The sequence below is a fragment of the Hemicordylus capensis genome, chromosome 5, assembly GCF_027244095.1.
Source record: "Hemicordylus capensis ecotype Gifberg chromosome 5, rHemCap1.1.pri, whole genome shotgun sequence".
In the NCBI taxonomy this organism is placed as follows: Eukaryota; Metazoa; Chordata; class Lepidosauria; order Squamata; family Cordylidae; genus Hemicordylus; species Hemicordylus capensis.
Window position 1 is genome coordinate 46,115,189 of NC_069661.1, and position 22,703 is coordinate 46,137,891.

The 22,703-nt window shown below is 44.2% G+C and overlaps 2 protein-coding genes across 6 annotated transcripts; one reads left to right on the forward strand and one right to left on the reverse strand.

Annotated features, from left to right (window-relative positions):
• Nucleotides 1-686: 686 nt before the first annotated feature.
• On the reverse strand, nucleotides 687-11,827 carry LOC128327947 (centrin-2). 5 transcript variants are annotated; one of them, XM_053257354.1, is made up of 5 exons: nucleotides 11,730-11,827; nucleotides 9,486-9,641; nucleotides 4,196-4,324; nucleotides 3,965-4,102; nucleotides 687-1,371 (listed from the first exon to the last, which is right to left on the reverse strand). In XM_053257354.1, the coding sequence occupies exons 3-5, from the start codon at nucleotides 4,316-4,318 to the stop codon at nucleotides 1,282-1,284; spliced, it is 351 nt and encodes a 116-aa protein (XP_053113329.1). In that variant the 5' UTR covers nucleotides 4,319-4,324; nucleotides 9,486-9,641; nucleotides 11,730-11,827; the 3' UTR covers nucleotides 687-1,281. The 5 variants fall into 5 exon arrangements, with proteins under 5 accessions (XP_053113329.1, XP_053113326.1, XP_053113327.1 ...); XM_053257351.1 differs by lacking the exon at nucleotides 11,730-11,827 and adding an exon at nucleotides 11,409-11,684; XM_053257352.1 differs by lacking the exon at nucleotides 11,730-11,827 and adding an exon at nucleotides 10,526-10,677.
• On the forward strand, nucleotides 6,885-22,374 carry BBS12 (Bardet-Biedl syndrome 12). Its single transcript, XM_053257350.1, is given in 2 exon segments — nucleotides 6,885-6,961; nucleotides 19,534-22,374. A coding segment is annotated over 1 exon segment (2,169 nt). The 5' UTR covers nucleotides 6,885-6,961; nucleotides 19,534-19,546; the 3' UTR covers nucleotides 21,716-22,374.
• The last annotated feature ends 329 nt before the right edge of the window (nucleotides 22,375-22,703 follow it).

Genomic DNA, 22,703 nt, shown 5'->3' on the forward strand with positions numbered 1-22,703 from the left:
TCCCTGTGGCTATTTACCACACAGACAAAATATGAACAGTCCTATATAGTCTCTACAAATTGGGAAAACCTCACTCATTCTCAACTTTCCAATTACATTCATATCTGTAAAGATTGTTAAATGAGGCTGCATTGTATTCAAGTAGAAATTAGAGCTTATATGATTGTAGAAAGGGCTATAAATGCTTGTGGTTTCATTATAAGCCATAGTATGTCTTGTGTTCTGTTTACCCAATACATTATTTTTAAAAAGGCATCTATAGTTTGGCTCTTGTACATCCATTGGAGTCTGAGGAAGTAAAGCTCAAGCAAGATTTGCTTTATTGCTTGGGTGGTGGGAGGTGAGAGAAGTAAGGTCTTTGTAGAGGTGGGAGATTTATACTGCAAAAATTTCTGCTATTCTACAAAATCTGACTCTATATGAGCCCCTGGTGGTGCAGTGGTAAAACTGCCACCTTGTAACCAGAAGGTTACAAGTTCGATCCTGACCAGGGGCTCAAGGTTGACTCAGCCTTCCATCCTTCCGAGGTCGGTAAAATGAGTAACCAGAATGTTGGGGGCAATATGCTAAATCATTGTAAACTGCTTAGAGAGCTCCGGCTATAGAGTGGTATATAAATGTAAGTGCTATTGCTATTGCTATTGCTAATTATAGATATCAGAAGAAAATGTAAACGGACACAAGCCTTGCAAGTTTTGGTACAAGTTTTTATCCAAATTAAATTACAGTAAACACTCAAATGCTACAGCCATAGAACATATTTGCTAGCTCACACTGCTGTGTTTTGTCTGAATACAAGAATCTGAGACTGCTTGAATTCTGACAGAAAGGCCAAACTAGATGCTATGTGAGAGATGCATGTAAACAGTTTCCTGACATTTCGCTTTGCTTTGCTTTTTGAGTAGAATGGGTAAAGGAGTTCCTCTTCTCTAACTGCTAGTCTTCCACTCAAAACTGGCAACCTCCTGTGGTCAATTTCCATTTCCACAAAGCTCAAGAGATTGTTGCATCGCCTTCCATTTACAAATAAAGAATCAAAGAACCACAAAGTGTATGGGGTATGCATATGTTCTGCATGACCAAGATGCTCAAGCAAGGAGGGCAAGTCCATGTTATTCCTGATCTTACACTTATTTTATTTCACTAAATAATACCTAAAAAAACAACCTGTTTCCCTAGAAATAATTCTGAATTACTAATTTGAAAACAGACAAATGTAGTGTCATTTTTCATACATTGAAAAAGTTGAAGTTTGTGCAGGTCACTTTTAAAAGAGAGTCACTAATACAGACTGGTCTTTTTCATGATTCTCAAAAATTCCTGCTCATTTATTTCTCCATCTCCATCACGATCAGCTTCATCTATCATTTCCTGAAAAGAAAAGAAAGGGGCGGGGGATGGAATGAGGCACCATTCCAGAAGATTCCAATACACTCCTTTGATTAAGTTTATTACAAAGTAAAAACGCCAATCACTTACACATGTTGCAACACCTACAACTGAGATTTTTAAAATAAAGTATTACTTTCCTTATTATTTTCATTGAAAAGCTTTACTGAAGAATGGCATCTGATAATCTTCCAATGTAAAAGTCATACCAATACTGACTGTAGCATAATATTCAGCAGAGTATATAATCCCAGCAAATACATTTATTATTAAGGGCTTCTTCTGAGGCTCTTTTCCAGATGTCCTTATTTACAGTGAGGGAAATAAGTATTTGATCCCCTGCTGATTTTGTCCGTTTGTCCTCTGACACAGAAATGACCAGGCTATAATTGGAATGGTAGGTTTATTGTAGCTGTGAGAGACAGAATAACAACAAACAAACCCTCAAAAGCCCAGTGCCCAAAAGTCAGCGTTGGATTTGCATTGTAGTGAGGGAAATAAGTATTCGATCCCTTCACAAAAGATGTCTTAGTACTTGGTGGCAAAACCCTTGTTAGCAATCACAGAGGTCAGACGTTTCTTGTAGTTGGCCACCAGGTTTGCACACAACCCAGGAGGGATGTTGTCCCACTCCTCTTTGCAGATCCTCTCCAAGTCAGAAAGGTTTCGAGGCTGATGTTTGGCAACCCGAACCTTCAGCTCCCTCCACAGATTTTCTATGGGATTAAGGTCTGGAGACTGGCTGGGCCACTCCAGGACCTTCATGTGCTTCTTCTTGAGCCACTCCTTTGTTGCCTTGGCTGTGTGTTTTGGGTCATTGTCATGCTGGAATACCCATCCACGACCCATTCTCAATGCCCTGGCTGAGGGAAGGAGGTGCTCACCCAAGATCTGACAGTACATGGTCCCGTCCATCATCCCTTCGATGCGGTGAAGGTCTCCTGTCCCCTTAGCAGAAAAACACCCCCAAAGCATAATGTGTCCACCTCCATGTTTGACGGTGGGGATGGTGTTCTTGGGCTCATAGGCAGCATTCCTCCTCCTCCACACACGGCGAGTTGAGTTGATGCCAAAGAGCTCGATTTTGGTCTCATCTGACCACAACACTTTCGCCCAGTTCTCCTCTGGATCATTCAGATGTGCATTGGCAAACTACAGACGGGCCTGTACATGTGCTGCCTTGAGCAGGGGGACCTTGCGGGCACTGCAAGATTTCAGTCCTTCACGGCGTAGTGTGTTACCAATTGTTTTCTTGGTGACTATGGTTCCAGCTGCCCTGAGATCATTGACAAATTCCCCCCGTGTAGTTCTGGGCTGCTTTGTCACCATTCTCATGATCATTGCAACTCCACGAGGTGAGATCTTGCATGGAGCCACAGACTGAGGGAGATTGACAGTTATTTTGTGTTTCTTCCATTTGCGAGTTATCGTGCCAACTGTAGTCACCTTCTCACCAAGCTGCTTGGCGATAGTCTTGTAGCCCAGTCCAGCCTTGTGCAGGTCTACAACCTTGTCCCTGACATCCTTTGACAGCTGTTTGGTCTTGGGCATGGTGGTGAGTTTGGAAGCTGAGTGATTGCTTGCTTCTATGGACAGGTGTCTTTTATACAGGTACTGTAACAAGCTGGCATTAGGAGCACTCCCTTACAGAGGGTGTTCCTCATCTCAGCTTGTTACCTGCATATAGTGAAAAGACACCTGGGAGCCTGAAATCTTGCTGGTTGATAGGGGATCAAATACTTATTTCCCTCACTACAATGCAAATCCATCGCTGACTTTTGGGCACTGGGCTTTTGAGGGTTGGTTTGTTGTTATTCTGTCTCTCACAGCTACAATAAACCTACCATTCCAATTATAGCCTGGTCATTTCTGTGTCAGAGGGCAAACGGACAAAATCAGCAGGGGATCAAATACTTATTTCCCTCACTGTATTATTATTTATTTATTTAACACATTTTAATACCACCCAAAATGCAAGTCTCTGGGTGGTTTACAACAATCAATAAAAACAACAGATAAAAAGATTAAAACATTATAACACTTACAAATTTAAAACGTTAAAACTATTAAAAACACAATTAAAGCAATATCTAATTAAAAGCCTGGGTGAACAAATGTGTCTTGACTGACTTTTTTAAAGTTGTAAGAGATGGGGAGGCTCTTATTTCAGCAGGAAGTGTGTTCTAAAGCTTTGGGGCAGCAATGGAGAAGGCCCATACCCAAGAAGCCAACAGACAAGCTGGTGGCCTTCAGAAGATAGCTTGTAGGGACATACCTAGAAAAATTCACCTAGCACCTTGTTATATTTTAGGCACTGGGCAAAGTCAGTCTTATTCATCTGAGCTTTTAACATGCTATCAATTTTGATATGGTATTTTAATCGTATTTTAAGTTATTAATATCTGCTTTTTAAGCTGTCCTGAGGACTTGAGTCAAAAGGAGGGATAGATATAACTTAAGACAAATTTTAATTAGCCATGACCCTCAGCTAGATGAATTTCCAATGTGCAGCTTATGCAGCTATTAAAAACACACAGTATCTATTGGTAAAGGGTTAGCAATGCAAAATGTTCACCTGCAGTTCTTCATCTGTTAAGTTTTCTCCAAGTTCCTTGGCAACCCTCTTTAGATTTTTAAAGGAAATCTTGCCTGTCCCATCATCATCAAACAACCGGAAAGCCTTCAGAACTTCTTCTTTGCTATCTTTTTCACTCTTACAAAAAGTTTAAAAAAAAAATAGTGAGAAAAAAAGATGCGACTCTCATTTCCAGTTTTGTAAAAGCAAGATTATAGAAGGGCTCTTTACCATTTTTTGGGTCATCATAGTCAAAAAATCTTCAAAGTCTATGAAGTTGCTTCCCTCTTTGCCGATATCTGCAATCATTTTTCTAATTTCTTCTTTCTTCGGCTCAAAGCCAAGAGCACGCATGGCAACCTGTGATTTTTTAAAAAGCAGACAATTTTTATAAACCCAGGATGGTGTAGGAAACTCAAAAGCGGGGGGGGGGGATTCATGTGGGAATTGTGTGGCTATCAGAGATGGAGCGGAGGCTGGGGCAAGCTTTCTCCAGCAGTAGCTCAAGCCCAAAGAAAACTAGGGTGAAGCCCTCCTGCTAAGCAGAATTATGTCAGGTGGAAGAAATCACAAGGCTTGTACAATGTGTGATTTGGAGTACAAAAGGCAGGGAAGTTAGGAAGGAAGGAGAGTCCCAGGACAGGGTCGACCCAAGGATCAGGGGTGACCCAGGCAAAACCTGGCTTTGATGTCCTTGGCCCCATTGCCTGCCTTGGATGGCTGGCTCCGATGGTGTGTGACTGTGCACCAGCCTGCAGTCACCCGTCACCCAACTGGCTGGCTGGCTGGCTGGCTGTGGTGACAGGGGCCATCTCCATCACCCAGCTGGCTGGCACATGACCCAGGCCTTTGGCACCACTCCCCATTTGGCACCCTACGCAGCTGCCTAGTTTGCCCAGCAGGCGGGCCAGCTCTGCGAGACAGGGAGCAAGCAAACCAACACCATAGTTTGGCTACTCAAGGGGATGCTTACAAAAACACTAAGAAGCAGCTCTGAGCAGAACAGCCATACCCAGAAGCCTGTGTGTTCTTCTAGCAGCCATGCAGGCTTCTCATGCTGCCCCACGTCACTCCCTGCCCACCCCGTGGAAACTCCCAAGACTCGCTGAGTTGCCCAGTGACCCCCACACCAGTGCTGGGTGGGCAGTTAAAAGGTGCAGAATTGCCCCTTATTTAGCCAGTGTTTGTCTCTGTGGGGGGTGTGTGCACATGCAGTTACCAATTTATTTCTATTATACTGAAATATAGGCATTCTGCAATAATGGATACAGAAAAAGGTGACAGAAAGCAACCAGTAATTTCCCCCTCAACCAGGTGAGGGGACATGGGCAGGGAGGTGGAAAGGCTGAGGTCTAGAAGAGCAGCATCTCTCTTATCAAGATTCCTGTCCAAGGGTCCGACCATATTTTATTTTATTTTTTATATTTTATTTTATTTTATTTTTTGATTGATTGATTGAACATATTTTTATACCGCCCAAAGCGCAAGTTCTCTGGGCAGTTTACAAGATGTCAAATGTGTGTACTTAAGTTTGGTGACCCGATATGGACTGGGAATCTTGTTGGTCTACCAATCACCTCGCTGCCCAACAGTCCCTAACCGAGCTGGCGGACATGGTTGCAGGCTTGGCATTGGAGTCTCCCAGGTTTGTGTTGCCAGGGTACTTCAAGGTTCACTTTGGGACCAATTTGTCTGGGGCAGCTCAAGAGTTCATAGCAGCCATGACAACTATGGGCCTATCCCAAGCAGTCTTGGGACCGACACGTGTTGTCGGTCACATGCTCGATCTGGTCTTTTACTCTGATCAGGGAGGTGCTCCATGGGTGGGGACTTCTGTGATTTCCCCTTTGTCAAGGACAGATCATTAAGGCTGGACTTACAACCATGTCCCACCTCTGCAGGAGTGAGGAACACAGGGGCGGAGCAAGGTTGGAGTGGGCCCAGAGACAAGATTTTAAATGCCCCCCCCCCCCCCTCAAAGTCCAGGGCCTCTGCACACCCCAGGCCCCCAAGGATTTAAGTCTGATATTTCAAAATAAGTATGCTGCCTGGAAATACATTTCACTGAATACACACACACACACACAATCACATACAATCCATGATAGATAGATAGATAGATAGATAGATAGATAGATAGATAGATAGATAGACATTGAGTACTATATATTTGTGCTACTTTTAATGCCTAGAACACACTAGAAACACTAATTATTAAAATGGGCCCCTCACTGCAGATTAGCAAAGGAGACTTTCAACCATGCAGTGTATGTATGTATGTTTTCTCAGAATTCTGAACAAATTCAGTAAAGTTTGATTCCAGGAGGTTTTTCACACGAGGTTTTTAAAGCCCTTTAACACACATCTCCTCTGGAATGGAGGTGCTGCATCCACATGTTGGCCAGATTTACCCTGAAGTCCCTGCGAGTTATTGGGGAGCAGTTCACACACAAGAAAAATAAAATAAAATAAAATAAAAGCACAACACATGCTTCACAGTTCTCACTCAGACCTTCTGGGTTGCAAAACAACTTGAACATAAGTACATTTATAAATGAATGAATAAATAAAATAAATATAATATTGTTTGTTCCAGAAGTTTTTATAATTTTCTGCCATGAAACAAGCCACTTATAGGACTATTCAGAGACTTCTCAGTCTCCCCCCTCCTCACCCATATCAAAGCCCTATGGCAAGCAGGTCCCTATATATGGGGGGGGTAACCACAAAAGGGAGTTCACATTCTACCTGGCAAAGGCTGGGCTGGGCTGGGGGTCTGCTGCAGAGAACTGTAGGGGCCACTCTGCCTGCCTGCCTCCTTCCTTGCTTGGGGCCTGCAGCCCTACTCCAGTTCAGGCTTCATTGAGGCCTACACGGAGGCCTCCCTTGGAAGCCCCGCCCACCCACCGATCATCGGCGGGGAGAAGGAGCTCCTAGCAGCTTGTCTGCTGCTTCGATTGCCGGCCAGGAGGACAAGCAGGAGAGAGGGCAAACAGGGCAAGTGGCTGAGGGGCCTTGGGGCTGGGCAGGGGGCAATGGGGAGTCATGTGAGGTGTCTCTTGGGGTCCCCTCCAGGCACTGGGGCCCCCAGACAACTGTCTCCCCTTGCCTAATGGTAGTTCCACCCATGAAGGAACCTATTAGGATGGTCCATCCAAAAAGGTTATTGGATCCAAAAGGATTCCAAGAAGCCTTGGAAGGATTTAGTGTTGGCTCTGCTGGTGATTCTGCAGATGCTCTGGTGGAAAGCTGGAATAGTGAACTTACCATGGCAGTAGACATGATAACTACTAAGCATCCTCTCCAAACCGCTTCAGCACCAGCCCTTTGGTAAATGGAACACTATGGGAGCTGAAGCAGCAAGGCAGATGACTGGAGTGCAAGTGGAGAAAGACTTAACTCTAATCTGACAGATCACAGCTCAGGCCATACGTGCAGCAAAGAAGCGATTCTTTTCTGCCTGCGTTGCATCCACATGCTCACGTCCAGCATTGTCTAGGGTTCCGAGAGAGCTAATACATGCCCCCCTCCCTTGAATTGGGGATTTGGATCCATCAGCTACCCGCTGTGACATTTTTAAAATGAGTTTTTTGTAGATAAAATTTCTTGTATTTGGGCCAACTTGGACTCAGACTTCATAATTATTGCAGAGTGTAATGCGGAAGCGTCCAGCAACTCCTCTTCTGTTGTTAGGCTAGATCAGTTTCAGTTTGTGACTCCTGAGAATATGGACGGTGCAGCCCACCAGTTGTCCCCTTGACCCTTGTCCAACATGGCTTATACTATCTGTTAGACGAGCTGATGTAGAAGGCCTGGTAGATATTATAAATGTTTCTCTGAGGAAGGGCAGGATGCCTTGCTGTCTTAAGAAGGCAATTATTATACCTATTCTGAAGATGCCTACATTAGATCCCTCAGAGATAAATATCTATAGGCCTATATGGCTGGGCAAGGTAATTGAGAGAGTAGTGGCTTCCCTGCTCCAGTCAGTCTTGGAGAAAACTGATGATCTATCTAGACCCATTTCAAACTGGGTTTTGGCGATGGGGTGGAGACTGCCTTGGTCAACCTGCTGGATGATCTCCAACAGGGAACTGACAGAGTGTGACTTGGTTGGTCTTTTGGGATCTTTTGTCAGCTTTCAATACTATCGACCATAGTATCCTTCTGGACTGTCTGAGGGGGTTGGGAGTGGGAGGCATGGCTTTGCAGTGGTCCTGCTCCTACCTCTCAGACAGATTCTAGATGGTGTTGCTTGGAGACTGTTATTCAAAAAGTGAATTTTTGTATGGCGTCCCCCAAGACTCCATACCGATTCCAATGCTCTTGAACATTTACATAAAACCACTGGGACAGATCATCAGGAGATTTGGTGCATAGTGTTATCTATTTCTCCATATCAGCACCATCGGGGAAAGGAATAACCTCCCTAAACACCTGCCTAGAGGCAGTGATGGGTTGGAAAAGTGGTAAGTTGAGACTGAATCCAAATAAGATGGAGGTGCTTATTGTGCAGGGCTGGAACTCAGGAGACAATTTTAATCTACTGGTTCTGGATGGGGTTACACTCCCCCCCCCTTCAAGGAACAGGTAAGTCTTGGGGTGCTTCTGGATCCAAACCTCTCTCTGGTGTCTCAGAAGCAGTGGCCAGAGATACTTTCTATCAGCTTTGGCTGACACACCAGCTGCATCCGTTTCTTTAGATAAACCACCTCAAAACAGTAGTACATATGCTGGTAACCTCCAGACTTGAGTACTGCAATGCGCTCTATGTGGGGCTAATGTAGTCTGGAAACTTTTATTTTAGGTTGTTGTGAACTGCCCAGAGACTTAAGTTTGAGCAGTGTAAAAATATCAATCAATCAATCAGTCAATCAATCAATAATTTCACATGCACCACACAGACACAAACTGACTAAATTTTAAGAGACAATTCAGTACTAATCCTGCAGCCACTGGGGAAGAATTTAAACAAACTGAACCAGAAAATAGGAAGTTTTCCGTATAATGCAACAGTTCCCCTGGGAATGGAATGCAAGAAGTGGACAACAACATTGTATAGAGCGATTCCCCTTAAAAAGCAAGTGAACAAAGGATAGTAGTTCTAGAGAAAAAGGCTAATGTGGAAGCAACCACAGACTTTAATGAGACAACTCCAGACGTAAGGAAACCATGGGCTGTGCTTTAGTGGATATGACGGATGCAACCATTCCGAGATCAGGATGATACATGCTTTTAAAGATATGAACAAAGGCTGTGTTTAGGCTGGGTGTATTTCATTTACCAAACTTGGCACAAACTAAAGGACAGTACTCAGAATAACTAAAGTCAGTTCAGCCAATGGGAATGTGACTCTTCAGTGGGCAACTAGAAACAAATACAATCAGCTTATTTTTGGAATTCATAAAGCAGGTAAGTTCCCCTTTATAGTTCTTGATATTTTTTGGATTTGCAGTTAGACAGTGCAAGACCAGAAAGTAAACTCGAAGCAAATCAATCCACACACCCCCTCCCCAAATACCTTTAGTTCTTTGATATCAATGCTTCCAGACCCATCTGTATCAAACAAATCAAAAGCTTCTCTAACTTCCTGCTTTTGCTCTTCGGACAACTCATGTTTCAATGCAGTTTTCTTCCGCAGGGATGTGCTTGAGGTAGTTTTTCTGTTACTGGATGCCTTCAGTTATGTGAATGAAAAAGAAATAAGTGATACACTTGCTTCAAAGAAAGCTAGAAGAAACAACATACTTATAGAACATCATGGGGAGGGGGGATATTTGATTTACCAAACTCAGCAAAAATAAAGGAAGTGAGAATGTGGAACAATATGTTTGTATTTTCTCCTCTGAATTTAGTACCTATTATGGTCAAAAAAAGGAAAATAAATGTTTATGCTTAGGCCAAAATTATATACAGTGACAGCATTATTGTGTTTATAGTGCAACTAGAAGCCAATAGAGTTTATATAAACTAAAATTTTACATGAACCAGATTAGATGTGCATATTTGCCTATAATAAAATCCCATGGAGTACAATGGAGAGGTTTTCTAAAGTAAGTGTGCCTAGGATTGCAGCATTACCTTAATTTAAGAGCACTGGTTGGCTCACAAAGCAGTGTCTATTTAATCCACCAAGTTTGCCAGGGAAGTTTCTTCCCAGCTTAAAGTGAAGATTCATGGAAAACTGCGATCCTAAACACATTTACTGAGGAGTAAATCCCATCGGAGTTAGCGGGACCTACTGCTAACTAAGAACACATTTCCTGGATGGCGCTTACCTGTGCTGCGAAGCAGTCTCACTTTCATCCCAGTAGACATGCCTAGGCTCAGGATCTAAGTTTGATTTCACCCGCCTCTAGTATCAGAGGCACACGGCAATGCGCCGCTGCTTATGAGAAAGGGGTGAAGGTATGAATAAAACAGGCTCAGTCAATGAATGAGGCAAAGGTGAAGCGGGAGATGGACAGATACAAGTTTAACAGCTCCACATAACTCAGTCCTTGTGAGGGAGAGATATATTATTAGTTAGGGGGGAAACTACAGGAGGAACCACACACTCACCATTATGTAAAAGTTACCGCCTCGGTTTTACCTCTCCGCTAGCTCGCAACCCGCACAAGCCGAGCATCGGGCTCAGTCTTCAGCCACCTGCGCTCCCACATTACGGCCCACCCTTGAAAGGCATCAGCGCCCAATGAGAGAGGGGATTCCCGTGAAGCTCCCCCTTCTTTCTCTCCAAAGGCCAATCAGGCAACGTGGATGCCGGGCAGGCATTGTGACACCGCACAGAACTCCATGTTGCAATTTTCAGTTGGATACACAACAAACAGAGGCCACGGTCTCCTGGCAACCAATCCCAGCTAAGGCGCTCGGCAGGGTTTTCCTGCAAGGTTGCCTAGGGGCTTTCTTTTGTTAACCAGGCCGTTAAGAATTCCAGTTTGTCAAACGTTGACCAACAACAACGATTTTCCAAACCAGTTGCTGGAAATTATTTTGTGCTTGAAAAATCCGATGAGCGCTTCTGATTTTGAAGGGCGAGAAGCAGCACAAAGGAGCACCTGCCTGTCAGCAATCCCCTGGGCTGCTGGGACCCCCATAATACCAACCAGTCAGGATACTAGCGTTATTCTTATTATACATTGTGCCTTATTCAAAGTGCGGAGGGGAGGAGGAGCCAAGGCGCAAGAGGCTTGCAGCGGGGATGGGCTTCTGAGTTCCGAGAGGAGGAGAGAACTGGGGACTGCAGTGCCCGAAAAAGTAATAACAATTTTTTTAAAATGACTGACATGTTCTCATGTAACTCTGGTTAGTCCACTAAATCCATCCGCGGGACTCACTGGCGTAAGCTCGTCTTTGCACACTTAACCAACCCCTCCCCGCCCGCACACACACTTCCTACACCACCGCTACAGCCTCTCATCACTCCTGCAAATATTTATCTCACCATTCCTGCTGTCTTGAAATGTGCAGAAATATACATGTTCAGTTTTTGTTTAAGATTCTTTTTTCCAGGGGCGTAACTACAATTAGGCAGGGGGAGGCCGTTGTCTTGGGGCCCCCGCCGTGGGGGGGGCCCTCAGAGGCTCTCCCCCACCCGATCTTCCCTTTGAAGTTAGTTTGAAAAAAATTCTCCTCCTTGTTCTGGCGCTATTCTGGCTTTATTTCCTTGTTGTTTTCTCAGTGAATCAAACGCCATGAGGGGCCCCTCAGAGGCTCCCCCCCACCCAGCGCCTACCCGATCTTTCTTTTGAAGGCATTTCCTCACCTCGCTCTATTTCCATTGTTTGTCGTTTGTCGCGAGTCCACCCTTGGTGGGGCCCCTCTGAGGCTCTCTCCCACCCAGCTCCTACCCCATCCATTGGCTGGCTGTGTCACATGGAGAGAGTCACATGATTAACAGCCGGCTGCCTGGAGAAGGCACACCGGCTGAGAAACAGTGAAGTTCACTGAGTGAACAAACAAAGCAGCAACAGCAACTGTCCTAATCCTAATGGAGAAGGAGCGGCAGGAGCAGTCCTCAGGTTAGGAGAACAGTGAGGAGGGCGAGGGGAAATATGTGTGGTGCTAACGTGCGAAGCAGTTGGGGTTCCCCCCCCCTCCCAGTCCCAGCCTGTTTTCTGCCCACCCGCCTGCATGGTCCTCTGGTCTCCTTCCCCCTCCCGCGCCCACATGGTCCCTAGCCCAGTCCCCTGTTGTTTGCCTCTTTTAAGCTAACGTGCAATGCAGTTGGGGTTTTTTCCTCTCCCAGCCTGTTTTCTGCCCACCCGCCTGCGTTTACCATTGCTAATTTTTTTGGACTGTTACTTTTTTGGACCATAAAATGCAGTATTGTGTTTGTTTTGCTGACACAGCAGTGAAAAATACTGGTCTGTATGCCTTTTTATTTGTTTAATTTGAATGGGAATGGAATTTGATTGTCTTTGCTTCTTACAACCATTTACTTCGCTTTGTGCAGAAAAAAATGTCAGGTAAATTGAATGTACCTGCTAGTCCAATAATAAAAAAGCATAAGCAGTATCAAACCCCCTTTGAGCAATTTAATGAATATAACAAAGACCTTATTCTTCTCAGCTAAAAGAAATCCTATTCATTCATTCATTCATTCATTCATGTATTCATTTACCCACCCCTCTCTCAGCCAACTAGTACATTTCAGTGCTAATATTTACAGCCACTGATTGCTGTGTGGTTTATGGAAAGCATACTGCTGGAATATCTTTGGTTTGGCTTTGGTTTGGTAGTGGTCTGCAAAGGAGAGAGTATAGGAAATGGACTGGTATGTAGTATTCTGGATCAATGGAGGCAGGACTCTTTTCCACTCCCAGTCCTTGTTCTATTACATATTTCATAAATGAGATCCTTGGTGACGGGGGGGGGATTTAAGAATCTTGTCTCAGGGCCCACTCCAACCTAGTTACGCCCCTGATTAGAACATTTAATATCTAATCAAGATATTATCTGAAGATCCGATATTTTTAAAATATGTGCAGATAAAATGAATGGAAACCTTTTTCAAGTATTTGCAAATAAAATGAATGGAATGCATTCAGATCTTGGTAAGATATATGAGCTATTTAAAATAAGCTATCGTGTTCTGGGAACACAGAACAAAGTCTGGCAGCAGGAACTGGCAGAGTAAGGGCAATGCCATCAGTAGAAAAGAAAAGTAGAAAAGTAGAAAATGCTCTGTTTTTTGCCAGTTCTGAAGCTCTTGCATGTTTATCGTTTAAAGAACAAAACAATATTGCGCTTTTCATTTCTGTAAGTTTTAGCCCTATCTGGATGTAAAATCATACATTTCTTTATCTTCTTTCTCCTACTTTTACGGTTATTGTATCCAGATGTTATGTACTATTGTAACATCTGAGTTTATGATCCCCTTGGGAGAAAAGGCATACGGCTTCAATTGGCGCCACTGGGCATGCGCGCTATGTAATAGGCATGCTCAGTAGCAAGGGAAGGGCACGGTGGCGAGTTGGCGAGATTGTTTTTTCAGCGCTCCGCCATGGTGACTCTTGAGGTATTTATTCCCCGCAGAAGGAGCGCGAGCGTGTTAGGGAGGGCAATGTGGGCAAGCGGCCAGGACGTAATCTGTGTTGGAGTTCACTCGGGGAGCTGATTTTTTTCAGGAGCAACTCTGGAGGCGGGAGTGTGTTGAGTAACCATAAATGCGTAGAGTATGAGCATGCGTACAGTACCTTTCATTCCTAACCAGAGCATGTCCAGATTTCTAGAGTTGAGGAATAGAGCTTGCAGGACAGAATGCATGTTTTCATTATGGCAGACTTGCCACGAAAGCATGCTTTCTGTCCTGCAAGTCTAGTCCATACAATAGAGCTCTAAGCCAGAGCACCTTCACAAAGTTCTGGGCACTGGCAGGCAGGCAGTCAGTGGCCTGGGGTGATGGGACTTGTAGTCGCACAGCAGGCAGAGAGCAATTGCAGTGTCTGCAAATCACACGAGTGGCTAGAGCCATTCACACAAGTGGGTGGGCAGGTAAGCTTGTCCAATTCATTTTCCCTCCCTGCACAAGATGATATGTCCCAGCAGAGATATTGTTGGGAGCGCAGACCGTGCTCCCAGATGATCCGCCCTGTGTCATGCAATGCGGAGCTCCAGAGGCTGGGATGACACATCCCAGATTGATGGGATACCCTGGGAGATGGGCGCTCTAGGTGCCTGTCTCTGTGTCCACTCAGGCTGAATGCAGCCCGAGTGAACACATTATCCCAGAGCTGGGGTTAAGGGTGCATTTGCACCCTTAACCCTGGTTAAAAGCCCGGCTAGGTGGCACTGCCCTGCTAGGATTGGGCCTGAGCCTGGTGGTTCTCACAGGCAGCCTAACCCAGGCTGGACTTCCCTAGCCTGGGTTAGGCTGTGCGTGAGAACAGCCTCAGTATGTACTTTGCAATTTTGGGTTGTTTTCCTGCTCTGAAATATTCTTGATTCAGAACATGATGGTGACCAGTGTTCCCTCTAAGGCGTGCGCATATGCACGCACTCACAAGTTTTTTTTTAATGTCTGCTCAGTTAATTTTAGATACCGCTCAGGTTGAATCAAGAATTCCCCACTCCAAATGCACATGCGCATACACTGCCTTGATACTGCCACCCAGAACGAAACTCATTCCGCACACAGATGGAAAAAATTAGAGAGAACACTCATGGTGACTGCCTCATCAGCTAGGACATTTGACAATCCTTTGGTTTGAATGCTAGATTCCACCTAAAGAGAAAACTAATCATAATATCATCTGATCCAGATGTTCTATCTTTTCGCTCTCCCCAGTTTATGCCTCTGAAAATGGCATTCTTACAGTATAATTTGAACATTTGTGAGATGTTTCGCTGGTATAAGTGGTGCAATTCCGTTATTTTAATTTGAGATAAAGACAGAGTGGTGCCACTGACAATTAAAATTGTGGGATGATTCTGTCTTTAAAAATGTTTGTGGAAATTTTTGCACATACATAGCTGAGCAAGCCTAGATGAGAATGTATAAACTGAAAAATTATATTTTAACCAACTGTAAAGAAAAACTGTCCAGAAACCTCAAGCTAATTTGAGTTGTACTTTTCTTCCTTTTTTTCTTCACATATATTCTCTCTGTCTAATAAAGAAGTTGATTATTTAATAGCTTCCTTAAAAAAAAACATGTATCAGATAATGCAGTAGATGGAGTTATTTTAATTAAGATAGCTGCACAATAATGAGGCAGAACTCCCTTCCTTTCTCACAGGAGAAGGAAGTGAACAGTTCTTCAAGTGTTCCAAATGAAAGAAAAAATATCCATAGGGTCTTACCTAATTATGTCTAAAGATGAAACCCAGACTTGACAAAGGAAGGAATCAGTCAGCGAAACTAAGAGGGAGGAGAGCTGTCTTGTGGTAGCAAGCATGACCTGTCCCTTATTATTTCTTGTTTACACAGTCAGACAGGTGTTATTGACTGGTTTGTTTTATCCAGACATCGAGTCCTTCCCAAGGACCTGGGATGGCTGAATTTTATCATCAATACTGTTGGTTATTATAGATATCGTCGCAAAATATAGGCTGTTCCCAGTAAAGCTGCTTTTTGTAATTGGCTGATGGTGATATCTGTGGCCCCTATGGTGTTGAGGTGCTCTTCAAGGTCTTTTGGGACTGCACCCAGGGCGCCAATTACCACTGCAATTATTTTGGTCTTTTTCTGCCACAGCCTTTCAGTTTCAATTTGTAGATCTTTGTACAGTGATCCCTCTACTTACGAAATTAATCCGTTCCGAATGCACATTTGTAAGTCGAAAAGTTCGTAAGTCGAAAAGCGGTTTCCCATAGGAATGCATTGGGAACGGATTAATGCGTTCCGGAGCCTAGAAAAAAGACCCAGACCCCCAGTAAGGCTTGCAAACTGCACAGGAACATTTCTTTTCAAGAATAAACAGGCAGTAAACAGGCAGGCAAGTCAAGGAAACCGCATGTAAAATTCGTAAGTCGAGGAAACCCCATCTAAAAATTCGTAAGTCGAAAAAACCGCATCTAAAACCGGATCTAAAACTGCCGTTTGTAACTCGAAAAATACTTATGTCGAGTAGTTTGTAAGTCGAGGGACCACTGTATATGGTGATTTTTTCTATTTCTTTTTCTTCTATTCTGCTATCCCCTGGTATTGCTATGTCGATTATTTTCACTTGTTTTTCTTTCTTCTCGACTACAGTTATATCTGGTGTATTGTGTGGCAGATGTTTGTCTGTTTGTAGTCGGAAGTCCCATCATATTTTTACATCTTCATTTTCTTCAACTTTTTCAATTTGATGGTCCCACCAATTCTTGGCTACAGGTAGCTTGTATTTTTTGCAGATATTCCAGTGTATCTTCCCTGCTACCTTGTCATGCCTTTGTTTGTAGTCAGTCTGTGCGATCATCTTACAACAGCTGATCAGGTGGTCCACTGTTTCATCTGCTTCTTTACAAAGGCGGCACTTGCTGTTTGTTGTTGATTTTTCTACTTTTGCTCTTATTGCATTTGTTCTTAGTGCCTGTTCTTGTGCAGCCAGTATTAAACCCTCTGTTTCTTTCTTCAAGTTGCCCTTCTTAAGTCATTTCGTGTGCTTCTGAAGCAGAAACTTTAGAGAACGGGCAGCGGGAGAACTCCCTGCCGTCCACTTCGCCGGCTGGGCTGCAAATGGCTTCTAGGAAGCCTTTTGCGCATGCGCGCAAAAGGCTTCCTAGAAGCCATTTGCAGCCCAGCCGGCGAAGCGGAGGGGGACAGCAGGGGAGTTCTGCCGCTCGTCCCCTTGCAATGGGAAGGGAAGGGAAGGGAAGGGGCAGCAGGGGTCTTGGGGTCTCAAAGGGGGCGGCCGCCAGCCGAGCGGGGGCATTGAAGAGGGCGGCAGGGACTGGGAGATATCCTGCAGCCCGATGCAGAATTTATTTATTTATTTACATTTACATTAGAATTCAGAAGCTGTGCCGAGAGGGGGAATGAAGCGGGTGGCAGGGAGGTATGCCGCCCGCTTGCTCAATGAAATATGGCACCGTTCTAATCTTTAGAGGGGTAAGTAAAGCCCCACCCGTACTTATTTGGAACCCCCCACCCGAACCAAAACCACCCCGTGTCCGGACCGGTCTGGAGGCCTTTAGAACGGCCTCCAAACCGGTCCGTGCACATGACTAGCATTCCTCTTCCACCTGAGCTGCGAGGGAGGTAGAGCCTATCTACATCACTGCTGGGGTGCAGAGCATGATTGATGGTCATGATTTTCCTGGTCTTACGATCTGGCGTCAACCCAGACTTGACAAAGGAAGGAATCAGTCAGCGAAACTAAGAGGGAGGAGAGCTGTCTTATGGTAGCAAGCATGACCTGTCCCTTATTATTATTATTATTATTATTATTATTATTATTATTACATTTATATCCCGCTCCTCCTCCAAGGAGCCCAGAGCAGTGTACTACATACTTGAGTTTCTCTTTCACAACAACCCTGTGAAGTAGGTTAGGCTGAGAGAGAAGTGACTGGCCCAGAGTCACCCAGCTAGTTTTATGGCTGAATGGGGATTTGAACTCGGGTCTCCCTGGTCCTAGTCCAGCACTCTAACCACTACACCATGCTGGCTCTCTCCTTTGCTAAGTAGGGTCTGCCCTGGTTGCATATGAATGGGAGACTAGAAGTGTGAGCACTGTAAGATATTCGCCTTGGGGGGTGGAGCCACTCTGGAAAGAGCAGAAGCCAATCCCTGGCTTCTCCAAGATAGGGCTGAGAGAGATTCCTGCCTGCAACCTTGGAGAAGCCGCTGCCAGTCTGTGAAGACAATACTGAGTTGGATGGACCAATGGTCTGACTCAGTGGAGCTATTCCCACGATTGGTAGAAAGTGGGCTAAGAGAGCCTAGCCTGCTTTCTACCAATCGTGGGAACTTGCGAGTGAGCCGAGCCTGGTGGTTCCCAGGCAGCTAGCCCGACTAATTCACCCTCCCCTTAAATAAGGTTAATGGAGAGAGCACTCCATTAACCTCATTTTATTGCTCGTGTGCTGCTGCAGCAGCACGCGGCGACACATGAGTAGACCCCTGACCAGGACGCTGCAAGCAGCCTCCCGGGCTCAGGGGTCTCTCCAGAATGCCCCACGCACTCATGTGGGGCATCCTGGTTACTTCTAGGGTGACAGAGCCGGTAGTTATATGAGCGGCCGATCTGGCCATATAGGGCTCCGGGCATGATCGTCTGTGGGGAGAGTGGTCCCGCTCTCCCTGCAGACCTCATCGAGGAGCTTCACAGTAATCGTGTGAAGCGCCTCAGTATATGGCAGCTTCTTATGTGCCTATGACTTTTGAATCTCTTTCCCCGTAAAGCTCACTGTTGGCTATTGTGGCTGGTGATGATGGAAGCTGCAGTCCAATAACATCTGGGGACCCAAGTCTGAGAACCCTGACTTACTCTATTGGGTCATGCTGAGTTTCTGTTCTGCACCTCAGGGAATGGAATATACAGGTGAAACTCGGAAAATTAGAATATCGTGCAAAAGTCCATTAATTTCAGTAATGCAAATTAAAAGGTGAAACTGATATATGAGACAGACGCATTACATGCAAAGTGAGATAAGTCAAGCCTTAATTTGTTATAATTGTGATGATCATGGCGTACAGCTCATGAGAACCCCAAATCCACAATCCCAGAAAATTAGAATATTACATGGAACCAAGAAGACAAGGATTGTAGAATAGAACAATATCGGACCTCTGAAAAGTATAAGCATGCATATGTATTCAGTACTTGGTTTGGGCCCCTTTTGCAGCAATTACTGCCTCAATGCGGCGTGGCATGGATGCTATCAGCTTGTGGCAGTGATGAGGTATTATGGAAGACCAGGATGCTTCATTAGCAGCCTTCAGCTCTTCTGCATTGATTGGTCTCATGTCTCTCATCCTTCTCTTGGCAATGCCCCATAGATTCCCTATAGGGTCAGGTCAGGCGAGTTTGCTGGCCAATCAAGCACAGTACACTGTATACTTTTCAGAGGTCCGATATTGTTCTATTCTACAATCCTTGTCTTCTTGGTCCCATGTAATATTCTAATTTTCTGGGATTGTGGATTTGGGGTTTTCATGAGCTGTACGCCATGATCATCACAATTATAACAAATTAAGGCTTGACTTATCTCGCTTTGCATGTAATGCGTCTGTCTCATATATCAGTTTCACCTTTTAATTTGCATTACTGAAATTAATGGACTTTTGCACAATATTCTAATTTTCCGAGTTTCACCTGTAGGCCCATGCTTTCCTGGTTCTTATCCTTCCTCTGAAATAGTGTTCTTTTCCTAATAAGCATCGTCACAGCTCCTTAGGCAGTTGCTGGTTTTATCTGCCGAAATTCAGAGGCTGTCATTTTGGTTCCCTGCCCTTCATGCTTGCACACCACACTACTCTCTTTATGAGGAATGTGGGGTTTCGTTTCCATCTGAAAAATGGGGGAGTTCCTGTATCTCTATCACAAATGTTAAAAGAAACTTCTAACCGCATGGGATGGATGAAGTCAGAGCAGGAAGGCAATAAAAAGCAGAAACAATAATTCTGTGTTTCCTTTGCAGATGTCTTAGGATCATGGCTTTCAGGAACATGAACAAAAAGAGGCATATTGGACTGCAGCAGCTTTCGTCTTTGGCATCCATCGGAAGAAGCCTTTTAGGACCAGTGAAATCATCCAAATTTATTTTTGATGAAAGTACTTGTGGTAGCAGATTGATTTGCTCTGCTGTGAAGCTCCTTGAAAACTTGGATTTAAGTAGTGCAGTGGGACAGCTTCTTAATGAAGCTGTCCAGGCTCAGTACAATGAATTTAAAATGGGGACAACGACCCTGTTATTTCTTGTTGGTGCGTGGAGCAATGCTGCACTGGAATGTCTTCAGCAGGATGTTCCCATTTCAGTCATAGTAACTGTGATGTCTGAAAGTCTGGATTCTTGCATTGAGCATGTGCAGTGCCTTGCAATATCGATAGAAAAGATGCAGCAAAAGCTCGATTGTGTTCCTGTAGAAGGTAATGACAAAGCTCCTATTGACACAAGTTCTGGGGCACGTGGAAGGCAGATTTTTGAAATTCCAACCCCAGATATAAAATCAAACGATGATTTTTAAAATTCGCTTGGACATCTTTATCTGCAAGCTTCAGAAGAAAAATCATCAGTTCCTCCAGTTAACCAAGTAAACACATGTAAATCTTGGGAAGAATCTATGTTTCCTTCAGTGTTACCTACAAGGAGCACAGCATATTCACTTGCTAAATCAGGAAATGCCAGTTATGTTTACACAGTTTGCAAAAATAATTTGGGAAGGTCAAGCCATAACAAAAGGTTAAAACTGACCCACAGTAGGTACTTTAGTAGTGCAAGAGAAAATAATTCACAACAGAAAACAGAACACTGGGATGAATCTGCAAAATATTCTGATGGGCCCAGTGATTTAAAGCAACTGGCAATGTCTCTTAGCCATGGAAACTGGCCTTGCATGAAACTAGTACAGGATATTCTCAAATTCCAGTTGCAAACTTCCAGCAAAATGTCAGACACCCATCTCTTCCAATTTAATATTTCAGAAGTTGTGACGTGTTGTTTACCGGGAATGTCTGAAAGTCATTCTTGTGTTTATCCTGGGTACATCACTTTAGTATGCCCAGAGAAAGCGGTTGTTGCTAAGCAACTTCAGGATAGGCCTCTTCGTATTATTCTTGCAGATGGTGACCTGACTGAAACATATCACCATTTGGGGTTTAACAGGTCACCTAATGTGAGAATGGTCTTAGAAGGTGTGAATATTCAAGACAGCAACTCAAGCTTGTGGGTTGACTCTATGTTGGATATTCTGCTTCAGTCCAGGATAAATTTAATTTTGGTGCACGGCAACGCATGTGAAAATTTAGAGGGGAAATGCTTGCTAAACAACATAGTGATAATTAATCGGGTACCCCACAGTGTGTTGAAGGCTTTTAGTGATATTACACAAGCTGAAAGAGTGACCTACCTCACTCAGGTGAATGAGCATTGTATAGGTGAAGGTGTCTCTCTGAAACTCTGGGGAACTCTGGAATTAAATTGGGTGGAACTGGATGACTGCATGCCAGTTGTTATAACAGTGAACGGAATTCACCTGACAACAGCTGTGCTTAGTAACCCAGTTATATCCAAGATGCTAGCCATTGAAGATCAGTTTTGGACTTGTGCTTATCGTGTGCATCATGCCCTTCTCGATCACGTAGTCTTTCCTGGAGGCGGTACTGTTGAGTTTCTGTGCCTCAGTTACCTTGAGAATCTGGAGAAAGCCGTCACAAATCCCACAGGAGAATTATGTGCTGGTCCCTCGTGGCTTGCAAAGTCTTTGGAGCAATATAAGACTCTGGTGCTTAATGCTTTGGCATGTGGTTGGCACCAGTACCTTTGTAATGTCATGTATAAGGCTGCAAACTGTGCAACAGAGTTGGAAGCCAGCACACTTATACAGCAACATCTCACAAAAGCAGCACTGTGCTGGTCACCATTGTCCTACGTAATGGATGAGTTTAGAAAGAAGAAGATAGGAGTAGCCAGTTTTGAACATATAGGGATTCACAAAAAAGCTCTAAGAGTGTATGACAATGTTACAGCTAAGGTAGAAGCATGGCGTAGAGCTCTAGATTTGGTGCTATTAGTTCTTCAAACAGATGCTGAAATTATTACAGGACCTAAGAGGGATCAGTTACTTGATTCACAGGCTTCAAATGAGTTCATATTTTTATAGGAATTTGTAGGCCAACTTATGGTTATGATTGCTGAATATGAGCACCAGTATTTCGGTGCTAGCATGAACGGAATGCCTGTTAGGAAAATAAAGTTCAAAATTATTCCTTTCCTGTTTTAAGACTATGCTCAAGGAAAGAGTCCTTTAGTTGCAGGGAGCTGGGGTAGAGAGACTCCAGGCCACATGGAAAGGTAGCATGCCTGCTGAGGGCCAAGCTCTTGCTACTGAGTGGGGAAGCACTCCAAAGGATCTCCCAGGGAAAGGGGGAGCAAAAAACCAAAACGCCCCGTTCAAGAGACTATGTGCATGGATTAAGTGAGTTGGTTTTGAACAGGTAAAATAACAAGCCTGTGAGTTGACAGGTACCACATGTCGTCTTTTCCTTTCCCAGAGACAAAAGGGTGCAAGGAGATTTTTATAGCCATAAAGTGACCTGGGGGCATGATCAGTCCATCTATTGTTCTGGACAATTGTTCTGAACAATGGTGTATGCATTGTTCTGAGGGCAGATGATAGTCTTAAACAAAAGGTGTGGCAGCATAATAAGACTGTTGAATAGCAAGTTCCTTTAGGAGGCTCTCTAGGTACAGGTGAAACTCGGAAAATTAGAATATCGTGCAAAAGTCCATTAATTTCAGTAATGCAAATTAAAAGGTGAAACTGATATATGAGACAGACGCATTACATGCAAAGCGAGATAAGTCAAGCCTTAATTTGTTATAATTGTGATGATCATGGCGTACAGCTCATGAAAACCCCAAATCCACAATCTCAGAAAATTAGAATATTACATGGAACCAAGAAGATAAGGATTGAAGAATAGAACAATATCGGACCTCTGAAAAGTATAAGCATGCATATGTATTCAGTACTTGGTTTGGGCCCCTTTTGCAGCAATTACTGCCTCGCGGCGTGGCATGGATGCTATCGGCCTGTGGCGCTGATGAGGTATTATGGAAGACCAGGATGCTTCATTAGCGGCCTTCAG